General features: G+C 41.3%; 2 protein-coding genes across 4 annotated transcripts; one reads left to right on the top strand and one right to left on the bottom strand.

The window, feature by feature from the left end:
- Positions 1 to 2,264: 2,264 nt before the first annotated feature.
- On the top strand, positions 2,265 to 9,475 carry LOC136481046 (FAD synthetase, chloroplastic-like). Of its 3 annotated transcripts, none has more exons than XM_066478454.1 (5): positions 2,265 to 2,585; positions 3,762 to 3,907; positions 7,974 to 8,109; positions 8,216 to 8,391; positions 8,480 to 9,475. In XM_066478454.1, the coding sequence occupies exons 1-5, from the start codon at positions 2,422 to 2,424 to the stop codon at positions 8,974 to 8,976; spliced, it is 1,119 nt and encodes a 372-aa protein (XP_066334551.1). In that variant the 5' UTR covers positions 2,265 to 2,421; the 3' UTR covers positions 8,977 to 9,475. The 3 variants fall into 3 exon arrangements, with proteins under 3 accessions (XP_066334551.1, XP_066334647.1, XP_066334588.1); XM_066478550.1 differs by having other exon boundaries at positions 2,476 to 2,585; positions 3,725 to 3,907; XM_066478491.1 differs by lacking the exon at positions 2,265 to 2,585 and adding an exon at positions 3,427 to 3,493 and having other exon boundaries at positions 3,725 to 3,907.
- Positions 9,476 to 9,842: 367 nt separating this feature from the next.
- Positions 9,843 to 18,753, bottom strand: LOC136478861 (vacuolar protein sorting-associated protein 35B-like). Its single transcript, XM_066477025.1, has 22 exons — positions 18,474 to 18,753; positions 18,291 to 18,387; positions 18,071 to 18,197; positions 16,546 to 16,731; positions 15,628 to 15,715; positions 15,418 to 15,474; positions 15,245 to 15,334; positions 15,043 to 15,165; positions 14,328 to 14,402; positions 14,201 to 14,260; positions 13,899 to 14,015; positions 13,489 to 13,728; positions 13,343 to 13,408; positions 13,086 to 13,175; positions 12,658 to 12,747; positions 12,151 to 12,240; positions 11,779 to 11,847; positions 11,627 to 11,707; positions 11,327 to 11,434; positions 11,028 to 11,131; positions 10,611 to 10,724; positions 9,843 to 10,527 (listed from the first exon to the last, which is right to left on the bottom strand). The coding sequence occupies exons 1-22, from the start codon at positions 18,594 to 18,596 to the stop codon at positions 10,311 to 10,313; spliced, it is 2,412 nt and encodes an 803-aa protein (XP_066333122.1). The 5' UTR covers positions 18,597 to 18,753; the 3' UTR covers positions 9,843 to 10,310.
- Positions 18,754 to 19,023: the final 270 nt, after the last annotated feature.

The following is a 19,023-nucleotide window of genomic DNA, read 5'->3' as shown; positions in this document are numbered from 1 at the left end:
GCTTGTTGTGCCGCGATGCCCACACCGTCCACCAAGCCCCGCTCCTCTCCACACCGCTCCCCGGCGCTGCAACTCCGCCTCCCCCGCGCCCTCCTTCATCCTCTATCTCCACCGCATCCGAGCGCCGGCGGCGGCCTTCCTCCCGCGCTCATCGAGCGTTGCGTTGTCCGCCGCATGTGGCCAGGCGGCCAGGAGAGGGGCCGTCGCTGACCGAGCCCAGGCCAGGCGCAGGCGCAACTGGCCGCTGCCAGGTCGCGCCACCATCCTCGGCCACCGGTTGGCCAGAAACCGGCCATTCCTCGGCCTGCTTTGCGTCGCCCGAAAGAAGAAGGGCGAACAACGCATGTTTCAAGAGTATGTTTCAAGTGTTTCAGATGCTCCATAGGTATGTTGCAAGTGTTTCATATGGTTGTTGCAAAAGTAGATCAGGATGTTGCATATGTTGCAATGCTTGTACACGTATGTTGCAAGCTTCTATTTCTAATGTTTCCTCTGTTTTTTCATACGCATGTTGCAAGTGTGTTTATATGGATGTTGCATATGTTTCACACATATGTTGCAATGTTTTATATAGATGTTGTGTATGTTTTGCAATGGTTTTTAAGTGTTTTCATGTGTTTTTACAAGTGTTTCAGACATATGTTTCAAGTGTTTTATATGCCTTCAGACGTATATTTCAAATGCTGCATCTGGATGTTTCAAAAATAGATCGGGTGTTGCACATGTTGCAATGGGAACCACATGCCGTAGCCACCTGCAGTAGCTGCTAGGGCACCGCCGAGCGAGCGTAGACGGCGGAGGGGGCGCGAGCGGTCCCCACGCGCGGTCTAGCATCGCGGGCAACGTCCGGGCGGCGCAGGCCCTGCGTGGGTGTGCAAAACGCAGGCATGGGGGCAGAGTGTAGGCGCGCACGGGAAAACGAAGCGCGGACGGGGCGTGCTGACGTGGACGGGGGTGGAGTGTAGGCACGTGGGAAACGAAGTTCAGATTCGGGCGTCTGGGCGCGCGCATCCGTCCGGACGTTCGGGCGCTAGCACTTCGGATTAAACTTTGTTATGTTGAGGAATTTGAAAGATCTAGCATGCTGTTTTTTATTTCTAAACTTCTAACGAGGCTATATATTTGGTATGGTTAGTCAGGGTGCATTTGCCACGGCTCCTCCGCATGCGCTCTGCTGCTGGAGCTGCAGCACTCTGGGTGAGCAGAACTGGAGCCCTCTGGGTGAAGCCACTTTTCATCAGATTAGGGGATATACTTTAATTGTACAGTGGCAATTGATGATGGTATAGCAGTGCAAAATGTCTCTCCTATTACTTCTTGGCCCCATGAAGGGATGCTTGAACCATACATTGCCCTCAATACCTTCTTTCAATGCGACGACCTTTCTAGTGAAAATCTTATATATACAAAGAGTTCAATTATTGCTCTTTTATTTTGCTGGTGATCTGAATCAAGATTTCTAAAATAGAACCTGTTCTTGGAGAATATCATTTGTTTTTGTGGTTCAAGAGTAAATTTCAGTCTATTTATATTCTATGTAATCTCTGAAGTTTAGCTGCCTGTCATGTCACATGCACTTAATAATGTAGTCCCTGCATAATCTGTGTAGCCTCTAAAGTTTCAAAAATTCATCAATGGCTTCTCATCATTCAGTCGCAACATTCCAGAACACAATCTATACAGTTTTCTATACTTTTCTGTCCCCATACAATCACAATTTGCTAGAACTTTTGTTGCCTAGCGAATTCCCTACACAAATTGCCGACACTTTTGCTTCCTAGGCCTTGTTTAGATTGGGGTTAGGAATCAGTATTTAGTACTGTAGCACTTTCGTTTGTATTTGACAATTATTGTCCAATCATGGCCTAACTAGGCTCAAAAGATTTGTCTCGTAATTTACAATCAAACTGTATAATTAGTTATTTTTTTATCTACATTTAATACTCCATGCATGTATCAAAGATTTGATATGATAGAGAGAGAGCGAAAAAACTTAATCTAAACATGGCCCTATACTATCTACGTAGAATCCAGACACTGCACAACTGTTACCAATGGCAGAATTCACAGAACACAAGACTAGCACAATTTACAGGACACGATGCTTTCAGGTGCAGCAGCTGTGAGTGTGCGCAGTGGCTTTGGGCCCTCGGGCCTCCGTCGTACGGCCTGGGCCTGCTACATGAGTCTGTGAGATGGCCATTGGATCCAGCGAACGGTGCAGATCGTCCGACTGTATAGAGAGCGGCCAGCCTAGTCGACGTTAAGGATTTGGATCCCGCAGCCCGGCCGGACAGCCGGACAGGCTGCCGCCACGGCGCCACCAGCCACCGGCCACAGCAGCCAGCACGCGTCGAAGAAGACGCGGCCCGCCAAGCTCCCCTCGCCAACAGGAACAGAAGGTCCTGTGGTGGGAGTGGTATGGAGAGGGGCGCCGCCACCGCCGCCGCGGCGCTCGGCTGCGCCCTCCGCTCCCCTTCTCCCTCCCGGTCCCCGGCTCCTCGGTGGCCGCCGCTCCTCCGCTGCCCCCGCCGCGGCCCGCACGGGCCTCCCCGCTCCCTCCTGCCGCCCGCGCGGCGTTTCAGGTGATGAACTGTCTCCTGTCCTTGTTGTAGACTTGTAGGGGAGCTCTGCTCCGCGTTTCCTCTCGGTTGGTTTCAGCGTGCGGTTGCTACTTGCTAGATGTTCGACGAAACAGCTGTTCCATCGAGCATTTCTGTCTATACTGGAATAGGTCGATAAGCTTGGAATATCCGAGCCTGAGGATCAGAATGCTGGCGAAATTTGATTGAGGGGTGTCCTCTATGGCTTGTTACTTTATGATGAGCCATAATAAACTTTTTAAAAGGCACGGGAATTTCTGTGCTTTGACTTTCTAGCGCTAGCAAACTATAATTTTGGATTTGATGTAAGGAGCTGAACTTAGCTTGTCTCGTGTACATGGGAGGTTGGATCTAAAGATGTAGTAAGCATTACGTTATGCTTGTACAATTTGGGAAAGCAATGTGTTATGTTGCTGCCCCGAAAGGCTCTATCACGTACTCCCGCTGTTTCTAATCATAAGTCGTTTTGTTTTGTCCTAAGTCAAGCTTGTTTAACTTTGACCAAGGTTATAGAAAAATATATTAACATCCACGGTATCAATAGATGCACGGTCAAAATGTTTTCCATGGTTTAACTAATGTATCTTGTTTGATGTTGTAGATGTTTGCTCATTTTTCTATAAACACGGTTAAAGTTAGATTGCTAGAAAAGTTTGACTTAATACAAAGCTAAAACACCTTACAATTTGTAACGGAGGATTTAGGAGCGGCCAAGCTAGTCTGTTTTCCATGTCAGGTCAACCAAAAGGGTGGTGTGGCCGTGTGGGCAAGGGGGTTTGCGAAATAATGTACAGTCGCGGACAAAGGAGTTTTTTAAAAAATGGTAGAGCCACCATGTATGGTTTTACTGTTCCCTAATTGTTACCAATGCAACTTAGGTAGCCCTAAAGGTTAGCAATCACTTAAAATTTATTTATTTGAACTTTATATAAGATCCTTGGTTCAAATTGGAGTATGGAATGAACCTGCCAATTGCTTAGGACTGAAAATTTATCCTCTCTTAGCAGTATGATTCCTACTTCCTTGTCAAAATGAGAATATTTTTTGGTGTACATTTGTACATGTTCTCAGTTTGGTTATTATGGCTAACTGTTTAGTCTTAAATCTTTATTATCTTTCAGATTCTGATGATACACTTATGTACTTCAATCAAAGCAGGCCTCTAGACATGAAGAAGGGACAGAGTAGGCACTCACTGAAGACCTTCAGCTCATCTGGACACTCGGGGGTTAGACTAAACAATGAAGATCTCGTCAACGACAAGCTCCTAATAGATTGTGGAGAGGATCAAGATTGTGTGCTCGGTAAGTTCTATATGGACAATTTATTATACTGTATAGAACAATTTATTATACTGTCCAAATTACAAAATGCTACTTTGATTTACGAACACAATTGATATCATGCACCTCTAGAAGGTGATTATTGGCTTATTGCAGGTCAAACTGTTTTGCATGTAACTGTCCATTCATAATTAAAGATAATAAAATACACTCTACAATTTTCTATGCAAACTAAACACATATTTAGATTTTATATGAGGCTGGTATTGAAGTCACAGCCCTCCTACTTTTTATATAAAGGCCATTTATAGAGTTTTATATACTTCAAGATTTCAACAACAACAACAACAACAACAACAACAACAAAGCCTTTAAGTCCCAAACAAGTTGGGGTAGGCTAGAGTTGAAACCCAACAGAAACAATCAAGGTTCAGGCACGTGAATAGCTGTCTTCCAAGCACTCCTATCTAAGGCTAAGTCTTTAGGTATATTCCATCCTTTCAAGTCTCCTTTTATTGCCTCTACCCAAGTCAACTTCGGTCTTCCTCTGTCTCTCTTCACGTTACTATCCTGACTTAGGATTCCACTACGCACCGGTGCATCTGGAGGTCTCCGTTGCACATGTCCAAACCATCTCAACCGGTGTTGGACAAGCTTTTCTTCAATTGGCGCTACCCCTAATCTCTCACGTATATCGTCGTTCCGAACTCGATCCCTTCTTGTATGACCGCAAATCCAACGCAACATACGCATTTCCGCGACACTTAGCTGTTGAATATGTCGTCTTTTCGTAGGCCAACATTCTGCACCATACAACATAGCAGGTCTAATCGCCGTCCTATAAAACTTGCCTTTTAGCTTCTGTGGTACCCTTTTGTCACATAGGACACCAGACGCTTGCCGCCACTTCATCCACCCTGCTTTAATTCTATGGCTAACATCTTCATCAATATCCCCGTCCCTCTGTAGCATTGATCCTAAATATCGAAAAGTATCCTTTATAGGCACTACTTGACCTTCCAAACTAATATCTTCCTCCTCCCGAGTAGTAGTGCCGAAGTCACATCTCATATACTCAGTTTTAGTTTTACTAAGTCTAAAACCTTTGGACTCCAAAGTCTCCCGCCATAACTCCAGTTTCTGATTCACTCCTGTCCGGCTTTCATCAACTAGCACTACATCGTCCGCGAAAAGCATACACCAAGGGATGTCCCCTTGTATGTCCCTTGTGACCTCATCCATCACTAAAGCAAACAAATAAGGGCTCAAAGCTGACCCTTGATGTAGTCCTATCCTAATCGGGAAGTCATCCGTGTCTCCATCACTTGTTCGAACTCTAGTCACAACATTGTTGTACATGTCCTTAATGAGCCCGACATACTTCGTTGGGACTTTATATTTGTCCAAAGCCCACCACATAACATTCCTTGGTATTTTATCATAAGCCTTCTCCAAGTCAATAAAAACCATGTGTAGGTCCTTCTTCTTCTCCCTATACCGCTCCATAACTTGTCTTATTAAGAAAATGGCTTCCATGGTTGACCTTCCGGGCATGAAACCAAATTGGTTCATAGAGACCCGCGTTATTGCTCTCAAGCGATGCTCGATAACTCTCTCCCATAGCTTCATAGTATGGCTCATCAACTTAATTCCCCGGTAATTTGTACAACTTTGAATATCCCCCTTATTCTTGTAGATCGGTACTAATATACTTCTCCTCCACTCATCAGGCATCTTGTTCGATCGAAAAATATGGTTGAACAGCTTGGTTAACCATACTATAGCTATGTCCCCGAGGCATCTCCACACCTCGATTGGGATACCATCCGGTCCCATCGCCTTACATCCTTTCATCCTTTTCAACGCCTCTCTGACCTCAGATTCTTGGATTCTCCGCACAAAGCGCCTATTGGTGTCATCAAAAGAGTCATCCAACTGAAAGGTTGTGTCCATATTCTCACCATTGAACAATTTGTCAAAATACTCTTGCCATCGATGTCGGATCTCATCCTCCTTTACCAAGAGATGCTCCCTTTCATCCTTAATGCACTTAACTTGGTTGAAGTCCCGTGTCTTTCTCTCACGAACCCTAGCCATCCTATAAATGTCCTTTTCTCCTTCCTTCGTACTCAAATGTTGGTACAGATCCTCGTACGCTCTACCCTTTGCCACACTTACAGCTCGCTTTGCAGTCTTCTTTGCCACCTTGTACTTCTCTATGTTGTCCGCACTCCTGTCATGGTACAAGAGTCTATAGCATTCTTTCTTCTCCTTAATAGCCCTTTGAACTTCCTCGTTCCACCACCAAGTATCTTTAGCCTCGCGTCCCCTTCCTTTGGTTACTCCACACGCCTCTGAGGCTACCTTCCGAATGTTGGTTGCCATCTTGTCCCACATATTGTTTATGTCGTCTTCTTCCTTCCAAGAGCCCTCTTTGATAACCCTTTCCCTAAATACCTCTGACGTCTCCCCTTTCAGTTTCCACCACTTTATTCTTTCAATCTTAGCTTGTTTATCCCTACGGGCACGCACCTGAAAACGAAAATCTGCCACCAAAAGCTTATGTTGAGAAACAACACACTCCCCTGGTATCACCTTGCAATCCAAGCATGCTCGTTTGTCCTTTCTTCTTATGAGGACAAAGTCAATCTGGCTATAGTGTTGTCCGCTACTGAAGGTCACTAGATGAGATTCTCTCTTTCTAAAGAAAGTGTTGGCTATCAACAGGTCAAAAGCTACCGCGAAGTCCAGAACTTCCTCCCCCTCCTGATTCCTACTACCATACCCAAAACCTCCATGAACTGCCTCAAAACCTGCGCTTGTAGTACCTACATGTCCATTAAGATCTCCTCCTATAAAAAGCTTCTCACTACTAGGTATAGCTCTAACCAGGCCATCTAAGTCTTCCCAGAACTGTCTCTTAACACTCTCGTCGAGGCCTACTTGGGGGGCATACGCACTAATTACGTTCAATACCATATCGCCAACGACAAGCTTGACTAAGATAATCCTATCTCCTTGCCTTCTCACTCCCACCACACCATTCTTGAGGCTCTTATCAATCAAAACTCCTACTCCATTTCTATTCGCGACTGTCCCTGTGTACCAAAGCTTGAAACCTGTATTGTCCACCTCCTTCGCCTTCTGACCCTTCCATTTAGTCTCTTGAACGCATAATATATTTACACGCCTCCTAGAACGCATAATATACTTCAAGATTTCATGCCTTTAAAAACTCAAACTCATCGTGTAACCATCTTCACGCCAATGATATATCGTTCATTCCCATGTAGAATATAGAGCTTAAAAATTACCAGTTCTACAGTCTCAGCACATCAAAGCAGAACAAACAAACTTATAAAAAAAGTAGAACAACCCTTATGAATTTAACCCTAAAAGTAAGACATGTTATTTTAAGATACGTAGAAACATTCTCAGGAAGACCCGAATGAACCAGTCAACAACAACTGAGGAATTTATTGCTTAGTCATGGTCTCTGCATTAGCAAGTGATACTGTGTCGTACTTGAATATTAGTGCCTGTCAGTTTTAGATTCAACTACCTGATGAATAGTGCATTTTTAGGCCATATGTCATGCAAAAGTATCAATTGGGCAATTTTAGACCCCTTGGTCATAAAGTAAGTATTAAAAGTTGTAGGTTTTTGTTGCAGGGCAATTTTCTCCTTTATGTGCGGATATCAGTATCTGCAAGTTGGTCCATATTGGGAATGCAAGTATAGAAACTATACTGGTATAGCATAATAGCATATATATATACATAAGAATGGCATCGGATACAGCACATATGGTACAAATTAAATATGGTAGAAAAACTGAAGAATAAGGCACCCACTTGGTCAAAGTTTCAAGTTCCTATAGTGAAAGTTGCGGTGTTTGTTTACTGTTTTCTGCTGTTACACTTGTTGCTGCTAGCTGTTAAACTTATGTTGTCTCTCTATCCTCTCAATGTTGTTATCTAGCTAGATCACATATTCTTGTAGTTATGAGTTTTGTTGCACACTTCTATTGTTAAATGCCTCTGTGTTCTTATGTATAAGTTCCTCTCATATTTCATACATGTTTTAGGTGGCATAGTTGCCCTGGGAAAGTTTGATGCCCTCCACATTGGTCATCGGGAATTGGCAATGCATGCTTCTAAAGCAGGGACTCCTTTTCTTCTTTCTTTTGTGGGAATGGCCGAAGTACTTGGCTGGACATATAGGTGGGCCTAAATGAAAACTTTCGCAGTTTCCTAGTAGAGACTTAATGTTGGCAATCATTAAGCCCAAATAAGGGAGGGCTTTACATGACTATTTCCTTCTGTACAGGCCTCCTATAGTTGCTCATTGTGATCGCAAGCGGGTCCTTTCATCTTGGGCTCCATACTGTAGGAATGTGGTACCTCTTGAATATCAAGTTGAGTTTTCAAAGGTCAGGTCCCTGTCTCCACGACAATTTGTTGAAAGGTTATCAAAGGATCTTAGAATAAAAGGTGTCGTGGCAGGTACAGATGTTATTTTCTACTGAAGGTTCAGCATTGTGCTTCACCATTGTGCCCCTTCAATAATTTATTTGTTATTGTACAATGACAGGTGAAAATTACAGGTTTGGTTACAAAGCATCTGGTGATGCAGCTGAGTTAGTGAAACTATGTGAGGAATTTGATTTAAGTGCATTCATTGTACGCTCTGTTATGGACACAGCAAAAAGATCTCATAATGGAGTTTCAGCCGCTATAAATTCGAGTGATAAAGGACAGGTTTCTTCCAGCCGTGTCCGCCATGCGTTGGCTATGGGTGACATGGAATACGTCTCTGAATTACTAGGGAGGAAACACCGTCTTGTGCTAATGGTTAACCAACACTGTCTTCATGAAAAGAAAAACATTGTACTCCCTAATTCTTGCATGTTGAACATGCCACCAGCTGAAGGTCTCTATGAAAACTGCGACCTTGTTAATGGAGGGTATCTTGGATCATGTAGAGTGATCATCGACTCTGATACCATTATCATTGAGATGAAAGATGAGAACAGCTTATCTCTAAATCCTATTCAAGAAGTTCGGCAGTTAGGGATTGAGTTTGGATAAAGTTATGTGGATTTTTGCTTTATTGGTGGAAACCCCTTTTTTTCATCTGCCATCTTCTGTTTCGCCGAAAGAAGATGACATTGCGGGAAATACTGCAAGGGAAGTCAAGGACTATTTGTTCAAGTATGCAGCACGCCTCATCATGATTGAGCTCAGGAGCATCTTGTAGTCTCAAAATAATGCTTTGTTTACAGAAAAAAAAAGTGGAGGTTAGTCCAGGGTTACCATACATACAACAAGGACAGTGGAGTCAAACTGGCATTTTTTGATCTGATGACAAGCTGTATCTATCGAAACAAGTGCACAGAAGGGGCTTGCAATCTCGCATTCTGTAGCTTATACGATTGTTAGTCTTTAGTTGGTACACTGATAGGTAGCATGGTCACTTGTCAGCATTGTACTAATGCTTCAGCCGTTTAATTAGACCTTGATTCTGTTGTAAAAAGAATAGACTTCGATTCTGACAACATTTGAGATCCCTCCAGTTTCTTTGATACAAGATTGCAGCTGTTCTTTTTGGCTACTTCTAAATCTACAAGCACTATGTTAGAATTACTTCAACGCCTGGGGTGTTTTTCCTTTTGTGGTGCCTGTTCGAAGATACTGGCTACTTGTGCAGCGTCAATCCACTAACTGGGTTTCCCAAAATCAATTTTGCCGTTTTCCCCCAAACCATTTTTGCGGTTCTGTAGTACAAGATTAGAAACGGCAGGGCTTTACGTAAGTGTATCGTTAATCAATATTACTGGTTCAAGCAGGATTCAAACAGTACTCCGAAAGGTGAAATGGCCAGATGGAGACACCTGTTTGTGATTGTTCTCAGCAAGAACGAGTGCAGACCAGCGAGATCATGCCACACAGCCGAGTAACGGGTAACAACATTAAAATATGTCAACGAACGGGCATTCAAAATGTTCAAGTCCTTCACTGACCACTATGAAACAATCATCAATGTCCAGTCAGAACTCAGAAATGGAGGCATGTACTCCAAATGTTACAGAAATCTAAAATCCGTAAGCTTTGCATAAGGGGTGGAAATATACAACAATGAAACTCAGGTAGCAGTAGAACTGATCACGAACACAAGTAATCCTGTACAGACCTGTGCTCCCCAAAGTACACAGCTTATCGCCACCTGACTAAACCTGAAAGTATTGCCAATGGGCGAGCAGACCCGCTCAGACCGTGAGATTTGAGAATAACAGCTCATATAAACATCTTTTAGTTGGAGGCAGCTAAAACTGATGGTTTCTATTTCACTGAACCATGCCAAACAAGCGACCCAATTCTCTTAACAAAATCGAAACCAGTCATTATGCCATGCTTGTTCTGACTCATGAACTTGTCTTTATTTGTTCATATTTTTCGCCTATGCTTCCACCTTTCTGCTTCTGAAATTCAATGTACCGCAAAGTGCTAGAAAAGAATGCCTCTGTTGATGGATCGGCTACAGAGTTATCACTTTGCTTCTCCGTTCTAATCAATTCAATCAAATCTTGAATCACAGTATTTGTGATCTGTGGAATTCCTTTCTCAAAGAAGTACAAGTACCTGAAAATGGTGAAAGCACGAGGTTTACTCACACAGAAATCAATTATCCACCAGAAAATATCAAATCTAGTTCTCGAGTTTACTTGTTCAAAATTTCAATAAATAGGGTTACGGATCCACTGCTTCCCCTTGTAGCGCTAGCCATCTGTTGAGCAGCATTTGCGATTCTCAAGGCACGCTTCAAACAAAGGAGAACCCTGAAACAAAGTTTCAATTAGGAAGTCAGTAGCCTCTTAACAAGACAGACAAAAATTCAATAGCAGTTGGCTAGCCTTTAGCTACCACTAAGTTGGATATCCATAAGGCTTCAGCTCATGACATCATGTGATCTTTTTTACTAGACATGATCTCATGGCATTAATGATAGGCACTTATCTCAGTACCATTAGGAAGTAATGTGCAAATATTTTATTTGCAAGACTAAAAACCGAAAGATGGACAATATGATCTTGTGATCCAATTAAGTAGTATGTTTACAGTGAATAGATCAATCGTCTTACCTTTCACCATCCATTATTCCATCTTGGTCATCAGTCCAGAAAAGATGTGAACACGCATAGACTGCTCGGCATTGATCAGGCTTCTTGAGAAGTTTTGCTGAGTACTGCACAAAGCAGTAGTAATGCAATTTACAAGAGAAGCTAACACTTCCAAAGAAAACTGATTCCATGCAATAACAGGTCTCGAGAGGCTACATTAAGGGCTACTTTGGACCCATTCCCCTGGAGGGGATTGAGGGGGAAATCAATCCCCATGGGGAATGACTGATCCAAACTAGCCATAAAACAAGAATCATTACCCCTGTTGTCTTGTGAGTGAGGGTGTCTCTATTTTCCACCCCAAATATATTCATCCGCTGAAGGGTCCCAATTATCAGGTGAATTGCAGTGATCTGAGCCTTTGAATCCTGCTTGTGGAACAGAAACATTATAAAGAGAAAATAGACCACATGTAAATGCAATAAAATGGCCTTACAAAGGCATATAGGATACAGTCCAGGTTGCATCAAACAGCCCAATTAGGTACTGGAAGTGCATGGGTCACATGCACTGGGACATACAGGGAAGGAGATGGGGGGGGGGGGGGGGGGGGATCATACCGCAATTTCTTCTTCATATAAGATGAACGCTTGAGTAAAGAACTCATAAGCAACTGGTTCCAGATCACAATCATTGGCAGCCTAAATTAAGAAACATAATCAGAGAATAAGAATAGGAAGAATTATGAAAATACGCAGTATTACAACCATACCTCTGCACACTGCAAATATAGTCTCAGAGCTAACTCTGGGGAAGGAACACAAGAAAGTGCTTCAATAGTCTGGACAAGAAAAATGAAAACCATGATGAGTGTGCAGAAGAATATGGAGATGTTATGAAATGTTTTTGCAATTATGCATGTAACATTGAGTGCACTGTGTTATTAACCATAGTTTGCCAGAAACTTTTGAGATAATTTTGAGATAATTAACGCCTAGAAATATGTGTTATTCCCAGGCTCTTCCTATTATACACAGGGAAAAGGTAAAAAAAGAAGAAGCTGAAAAACATATTTACAGTGTATGCATCTGTTATGAGACTGTAACCAAAGTTAGATGCATGCAAAATGAATCTATGACAAAACCTGATGCAATATCTGGAATATTTTCTTTGGAGTTGCAGGAACATCCTCCCCAGTGACATCTCCATCTTGGCCTTGTAATCGCCTGACCAGCTGCAAATAATACAACTGCATATTAGATCCTTCAGACGATAATAATCAGCAAAGCATATATGAGATATATCACTTTCCTAATTACATAGATCAATATTCAACAAAGTATGATCCATTGATGATTTATGATCCATTAATGATTTGCCAGTGTTTCAAATGTGTTTCTTCAATTTAGGAGGATCATGTATACACAACTAGATATTCGCTCGCATAATAATCTATTGAAAAGTCAATAAAACAAGTTGAATTGGAAAAGGAGCCATATTTAAATCTGAAAACAAGTCAATATTGCTTAATAAAAAGCAACAGTAATAATATAAATCTCAAGTTTTAGAGGAGCATGAACATTAACCATAGAATATTTTGAAACTTAAAAATCCTTACATCATAATATTTTCAATGAGTTGCAGAACAAACCTTAAGAGCAGAGAATACTAACGAAGGCACAGTGAAAGTTAAACGCTTGGGGCCTCCCTGAAGTATATGCTTCTGTACAGTACATAAGATCTGAAAGACCAAAAGCATATTGCAATTAGAAATTCAAACATATCGCACCCATGCATGCGGATACAAATAAGTGCTGCTTAGCAACAGAGATTCATGAAGCAATTAGCATCAACTTATTTCAATTTTCCTATTTTGGGAGAATGAGCACCATGGTCAAGTGATATGACAAAATAACAGGAGCAGTTCAGTTTATGCATGTTGATACAAGAAAAAAAAATGGTTTGTGCAACACAGATGCATAGCAATGAGTATGTAACCACTAACCACAACATGGAATCAATCAAAATTGAGAGTGTTATTGATGCTTTTCATCAACATCAGTATAACAACAAAATTACCTTCAGCATCTCTTCAGGATCATCATTGTGCAACATGTGAATGAGACGCGCTACAGAGTTCTGTTCCTCCTTGAAGTCTTCTTCATCAAGCTAAAATAATAAAAAAAACATAGTTACAGGTTGAGCAAACTTCATGAGAAAATGAAATCGAAATGTGTTGTGCTGATCTAGCTGAACAATATTGGGAGCACTAAGCAGCAGAACGAAGACAACAAACAAGTAAAAGCTCACTTTTCTAACAAAGTGTATGATCTCACCTCATCATCTTGAGCCCCATCCATATCCTTTATCAGCCCCTTAATTAAATCGAATAGTGACTCAATCTGTAAGAAACAAGGGCAGAGTCATACGGTTAATTGCTTAGTAATATGCAGAGTAATAACATCATAGCATGAAATATTACCTTGTCAGAAGTAGATATGCAGGTTGTGTTTTTCATTATGCTTTGAATTATTACCACAGCCATCACTTTGGTTGTAGCATTATCAAGATAATCCATAACCCGAGGATAGTTTGAAAGTTCTAATGCAGTAACAATATTGCTATATTTTTCCAGGGGAGCACTAAGAAGTGCAACAATTTGCTTTGTTGCCCTGCTATCTTCAAGTTTTGCTTTGCCTGAAAGTTTCTTGACACATGCACCCTGTCCAAAGAAATATAATGAGTTAGAAGATTCAATTGACATTAGACCACTAATGGATTACATCATTACCTTGCTATCAATTATAGTACAACAAAAAATGACTTCTTGAGTCAGCAAACAGACCATAAGAAAAGGGGCATAAACCATATAATTGTTTAAAGAAGACTTACCAGCACTTGGTCTACATAATCAAGCCGATCAGGATGTACACGGAGAGTAAAAGTCAGAAGTGATACATATAGAGTTACGGCTCCAACAACTGGCATGTCAGGTTGGGCTTCTATCACCTGCAAAAAAAAAAAAAAAAGTGTATCTGTTTAGGTTTCCCAAGAGTCACAGCCCAAAATAGCTATGGAATAAACAAACGCGGTGAAATTCAATTGCGTACTATGTATATTAGTTGTGAACATTTAGCCTATGTATCAAATCAAATGCACATTACATGTCCAAACACTATCAGCTAGAGTTTTACCTTTCCAATAGCATTACTGAACTTAGCAAAAGCTTCAACTTGCAAGAACTCTGGCAACACCTGCATAATTCATTTATGTCAAGCATATACAAAATTTGAATGATCAAGCTATACAAGGAATGCTTACTTCAGGACTTGAGGCAGCATAGTTAGACAATCTGTCCATAAGTTGAGAGAGTACTGTTTTGATATCAACACTTGGCTGCAAAAAAAAAAAATTAGAAATGACTTCAGTTCTTGGTGAAATAAGTAGAAATTGCATGTAATAAACTCCCAAAGTAAATCCAACTTCACAGTATTCAGAGTTTGAGCTTGGTTGAATCTATTTAGTCTACAAGGTAGCAGATTAACAATCCATGCAACTTATATCTATGTCAGATATTCTACTGAAAACAGAAGCACCGTAAATCATATTTTCATCATCTAAACATACTACCATAGTACGACAGTACACTAAAACAGTCATAGCTTAGTTTACTCTCACACTCACAGGCACTGATTTTACCCCCCAAAAATGCCGAGACATCATGCATCAGTAAATTGGTATGTATGTACTGTACAATTAACATTAGTACATGATTCAAGTGCATGTGGGTTTATTTTAGATGGCCTCCTGGCTGCAACCATGCGTGACTCCATCTAAGTCATAAAATTTACAAAATTACCAATTGATTTTGCAGATAACAAAAGGCTAGGCAAAGCAAAGAAAATCAATTAATCACAAAGGTAGCAGGCAAGCCAACTAGCCAAGTCCTTGGTGGTACCAACATGATGCATTACAATGAGGAATTTGTAATGGCAAATGCAGTAGGGATCAAGCTGAAAAAGGTAAAGTTGCCAACCTGAAGCTGGGGAAATGCGCTCAATAAAGTTTCCAATGTTTGTAAATGATATTCATCTGGAAAGACTTGGATTATGCAGTCCATCAGGTAGAACTGTGCAAGGTCATCTTTACAATTAACCACCTGCCAATACATTAATACTTAAGTTCCAAGACAATCAAGATATCATAATCATTTAACATCAATACTTCAGACTGCAAACCTGCTCTAATATCCTTGGAAGAACAGTTTCTTTGTACATATCAAGGTCAACGCCCTCAATCTGGCTTAGAACATGAAGGTTTTTGCCTACCTAGAAGAATATTAAAAAAATAATGCCAATGGCATGACTTAGAAAATACAGTTGAGTAGAATAACCAGATGTCACTGAATTACCAGATCACGCAGTTCATTTCTTTCCTTCCCGCGCTTTTCCTTTTCTCGGACAGGCCCCTATAGACCAAACAGATCATTTTTTTCAGTTTCAGATAGGATGGTATAACCAGAGAATGGATTTAATCACTTCTGCATGTACTATGGTAAAATGCATGGTAAAGATTTAAGGAGCAAAGGCAGATTCTGCCTTAGGTCAAGCCTGCAACATACCTGATGCTGCATCCGGACCCAGAGTTTGTTCATTTCTATGAAATTCTGAAGAACAAATTCAACTGCGTCGTTAATACTTTCTGCATCCCTGCATGATTAAAATTGCAAACGATGATGGGATATATACACACTTGAAGGGGTTTGTCATATTCTTCATGTCCCAACTTTCAACTAAAATAAATATAACTAACTACAGTTTTCCCCCATTTCTGCTGATCCTTGGTCAAGCGGGCCAGCAGGGAACTGCACGAGCCCACTGGAGAGTTAGGGTGGGAATATACAAATGTGTTTAATACGGTTTACAAAACTCCTAACTGATTAGTGACAGAGAAGGGTTGCCAATGAAGTGATGGCAATTAATGCAAAGGAAGTTGCAGCACCAAAAATAAGCACTTCCTCCATTCCAAATTATAAGTCGTTCCGGTTTTTCTAGATACATAGTTTTTATTATGTATCTAGTCATCTAGACATAGTATATATCTAGGTGCATAGATAAAGTTATGCGCCTAGAAAAGCCAGAATTGTATGACCTATGAGTGGTGAAAATATGAAGTGGGGACTAACTGACATTAGTGCCCATCTTGTAAAGTCAAGGCGATACGTAAAAATTAATGCTACACATGTAATATTTGCAACCAGATAAAGCAGCTTTACCCTAACTAGCTTGGGAGTTGGGACTACCATGTTTCATGTTAAATCTATAGGTTTTTATTTTTCGCTGTCAGTCAACACTACCAAATTATGTTTATTAACTTCCATAATGCATTCATTACAAAAGAAAAGAAAGGAAAACATAATACACACTTGGCAATAAAGAATAAGCTAACTCTTGTCCTAAAATTAGCATGATACTAATTGAAACTCTAAACAAAATAGTTTGGTTAAGAAATATCATGGCATGAAGTAAAGGTACAGTACCCTTCATACTCAGAACCAATATCAGGCAATTTGTCTCTGCTTATTTGAGAAAGGTAACTTCTCAGGAAAAGGCCACGAAGAGGATGTTGAATGCCTCGGCACATTTCAACGAGATCTTTAAGAACATCTTTAGCAGGAGCCTCTTTCGATTTGATGTACACAGATCCCACCGTGCAGAGGAGATAGCTGGCATGTAAACACCAAATCAGATGTATGTTTTCATAAATCATAGGTATTCTCCTAGAAAAAGATTAGCTCTTCATAAGTTCATAGATGTTCAAGAGCATAACGGAAGTATCACGGCAAAAAATGAAAAGAAAAAAAAACATAACCAAAGTACAATATCAAACACGAGTTGAAGTAGGTCTAATATTTATAATGATTTTTATACAAATTGACTATAGTAAAATAGCAAACAGGTAAACCACCATAATGCACTGCGGTTGCAGTTTATGCAGAACTCTACCATGAATCTAACAACCTGCTTGTACAGCACTTCAACTTATCTTTAAAAAAATATATGATCCCTCCGATCAAAAATATATACTTCACCTTTGGACAATAGACATTGACACAGACTCTAACATGCACTTTTGAACACTGTTTTCTTTTCTCTATTTAATATACATATAACAATACAATCCAATTATGAAATTATGAAAATATTTTTCAAGGTAAACCTACATATCTACAACAACAACAACATATCTGATTTTTAATATTTCAAGGCCAAATATTTTAAAGTTAACGGTAAAGTCTCACAAGTTTGACTGGATCTTGTACAAAGCTTCAAGTATTCGTGACCAGGGGGAATAATCAATTGCAGGGGTAACATCAACAGATAAGGGCTCAGTGAGGCCAAAAGAATTAAGTTTGATTACAATAGATCAAAACACAATAGATTTGATTTGATGAGACATACAGTGGAATTGAAATGTATTTGCCATGGATACTAATAAAGATTGGATGCCATTGTGGAAGAATTTCCACATTTTACAGTCCTTTTAGTTTAAACCTAAGTCCATGTCAAAAAATCCAATCAACTAGGTTATTCATGACCAGAAACACATAATCATCTATATGGCCAACAAAAGAAGCCCACATCAGCTTGATCTACACGTGCACGGTGCACAAGTTAATCCAATACAAATTTGTGAGCACTGTAGGATAACGTTTTAATTAACATGCCGTAACAAGTTACTGTAACATGTGCCCTCCTTCGAAAAACACATTTTCGCATTTGGATAAGTAACAAATACAGCAGAGAGAGCAGAGATAAATAACTAGTGATATCCTGACATAATGATGATGTACCGAGTTCAATAGTGGATACTAGAAAGATGGGCATTAAGTTTAGTTCGCTCATGGTCCGAAGAGTCAGCTCGCTGGTTGGGTTATCATTTTATCAAGTTAAGCATATTATCTCAACACCCTTAATAGAGACATGTGCTTATTTTCCTCACTAGTATTTACATACATAGCAATGAGAACTGATAATATGCAAAAATGGGGGCAGGAGCCTCACAGTCTCGGTAAGACATTCCCAGCATGTTGCACAAGCTCGTACAGATCAACCACAGAGCAGCTGCCCCGGCGAGTCTCCTCCCTGAAGAACATCTCCAGCTTCTTCATCTCATCAAACGCCCTCATGTCTCCAGCAGCACAAGTGAATCCCATTAGAACCCCAATCGATACCACTTACAGAATTCCACACACCCAGCAGCTCCAAATCCACAGTTACTCACAGAGCTCGTAGTACTTGTGCGGCGATAGTCGCGAGGTGCGCAGTTCGGAGAGCATCTGCGCCGAGTACTTGAGTGCGTCCTTGAGGTTGTTGGAATCCTGCGCCCAAATTGCACGATTGGAACACGGACCGTGGAAGGAAGCAGCGGTAGGGAGGTGGGGGTAGAGTTCCGCAGGGGGCTTACGAGGGCGCGGTGCATGTAGAAGGCGTTTTGCTGGACGCCGGCGATGCCCTCGGCGAGCCACCGCTCCTCGTCGTCAGCACCGCCGTCGGGGAGCATCCGCACCGCCGCCGATGCCGCCGCCATCCGAGACGGCTGAGGAGGTGGATCTGGTCGGCCTCGCCCGCGGCGTCGGGACTTGGGTTGGATCTCGCTCGCGTGGGCTGTCCCCGAGGTGTGGCTCGGCTTTGGATCGATGCGGGTGTTTGTGTGTCAGCTCTGTTCGTCGCGCGTATTTTTATTTATTTATTTTCCACATTTGTTTTTATGGTTCGATCGGGATCAGATGAGTTGACGCGCTGGTGTGGCCAGCGCTGACTGACAGTAGGTCTGGGGATTTGTACCAGTTTCCCAAAGTGTTGGCCAGAAGCGACTTTTAGGGCTTCTTGCAACAAATTTTACGGTGCATGAATTTTCAATAAGAATTAGAATAAAAAGATGTAGGAATAGAAGTTTTTCTCACATTCTAAACAAATGGTTAAGAGTCGTTTGATCCTTTCATTTTAGAGGTATT

The sequence above is a fragment of the Miscanthus floridulus genome, chromosome 1, assembly GCF_019320115.1.
Source record: "Miscanthus floridulus cultivar M001 chromosome 1, ASM1932011v1, whole genome shotgun sequence".
NCBI lineage: Eukaryota > Viridiplantae > Streptophyta > Magnoliopsida > Poales > Poaceae > Miscanthus > Miscanthus floridulus.
This window is presented reverse-complemented; position numbering and strand designations above follow the sequence as displayed.

Bases quoted from the DNA above. Each gene is read 5' to 3' on its own strand.
- LOC136481046 (XM_066478454.1), top strand. From the start codon at position 2,422: ATGGAGAGGGGCGCCGCCACCGCCGCCGCGGCGCTCGGCTGCGCCCTC. The intron at 3,908-7,973 runs GTAAGTTCTATA...TACATGTTTTAG, and splicing joins GGATCAAGATTGTGTGCTCG to GTGGCATAGTTGCCCTGGGA. The intron at 8,110-8,215 runs GTGGGCCTAAAT...CCTTCTGTACAG, and splicing joins GTACTTGGCTGGACATATAG to GCCTCCTATAGTTGCTCATT.
- LOC136478861 (XM_066477025.1), bottom strand. From the start codon at position 18,596: ATGGCGGCGGCATCGGCGGCGGTGCGGATGCTCCCCGACGGCGGTGCT. The intron at 14,261-14,327 runs GTAAGCATTCCT...TGAATTATGCAG, and splicing joins ATGCTGCCTCAAGTCCTGAA to GTGTTGCCAGAGTTCTTGCA. The intron at 11,848-12,150 runs GTTTTGTCATAG...TTTCTTGTCCAG, and splicing joins TATTCCAGATATTGCATCAG to ACTATTGAAGCACTTTCTTG.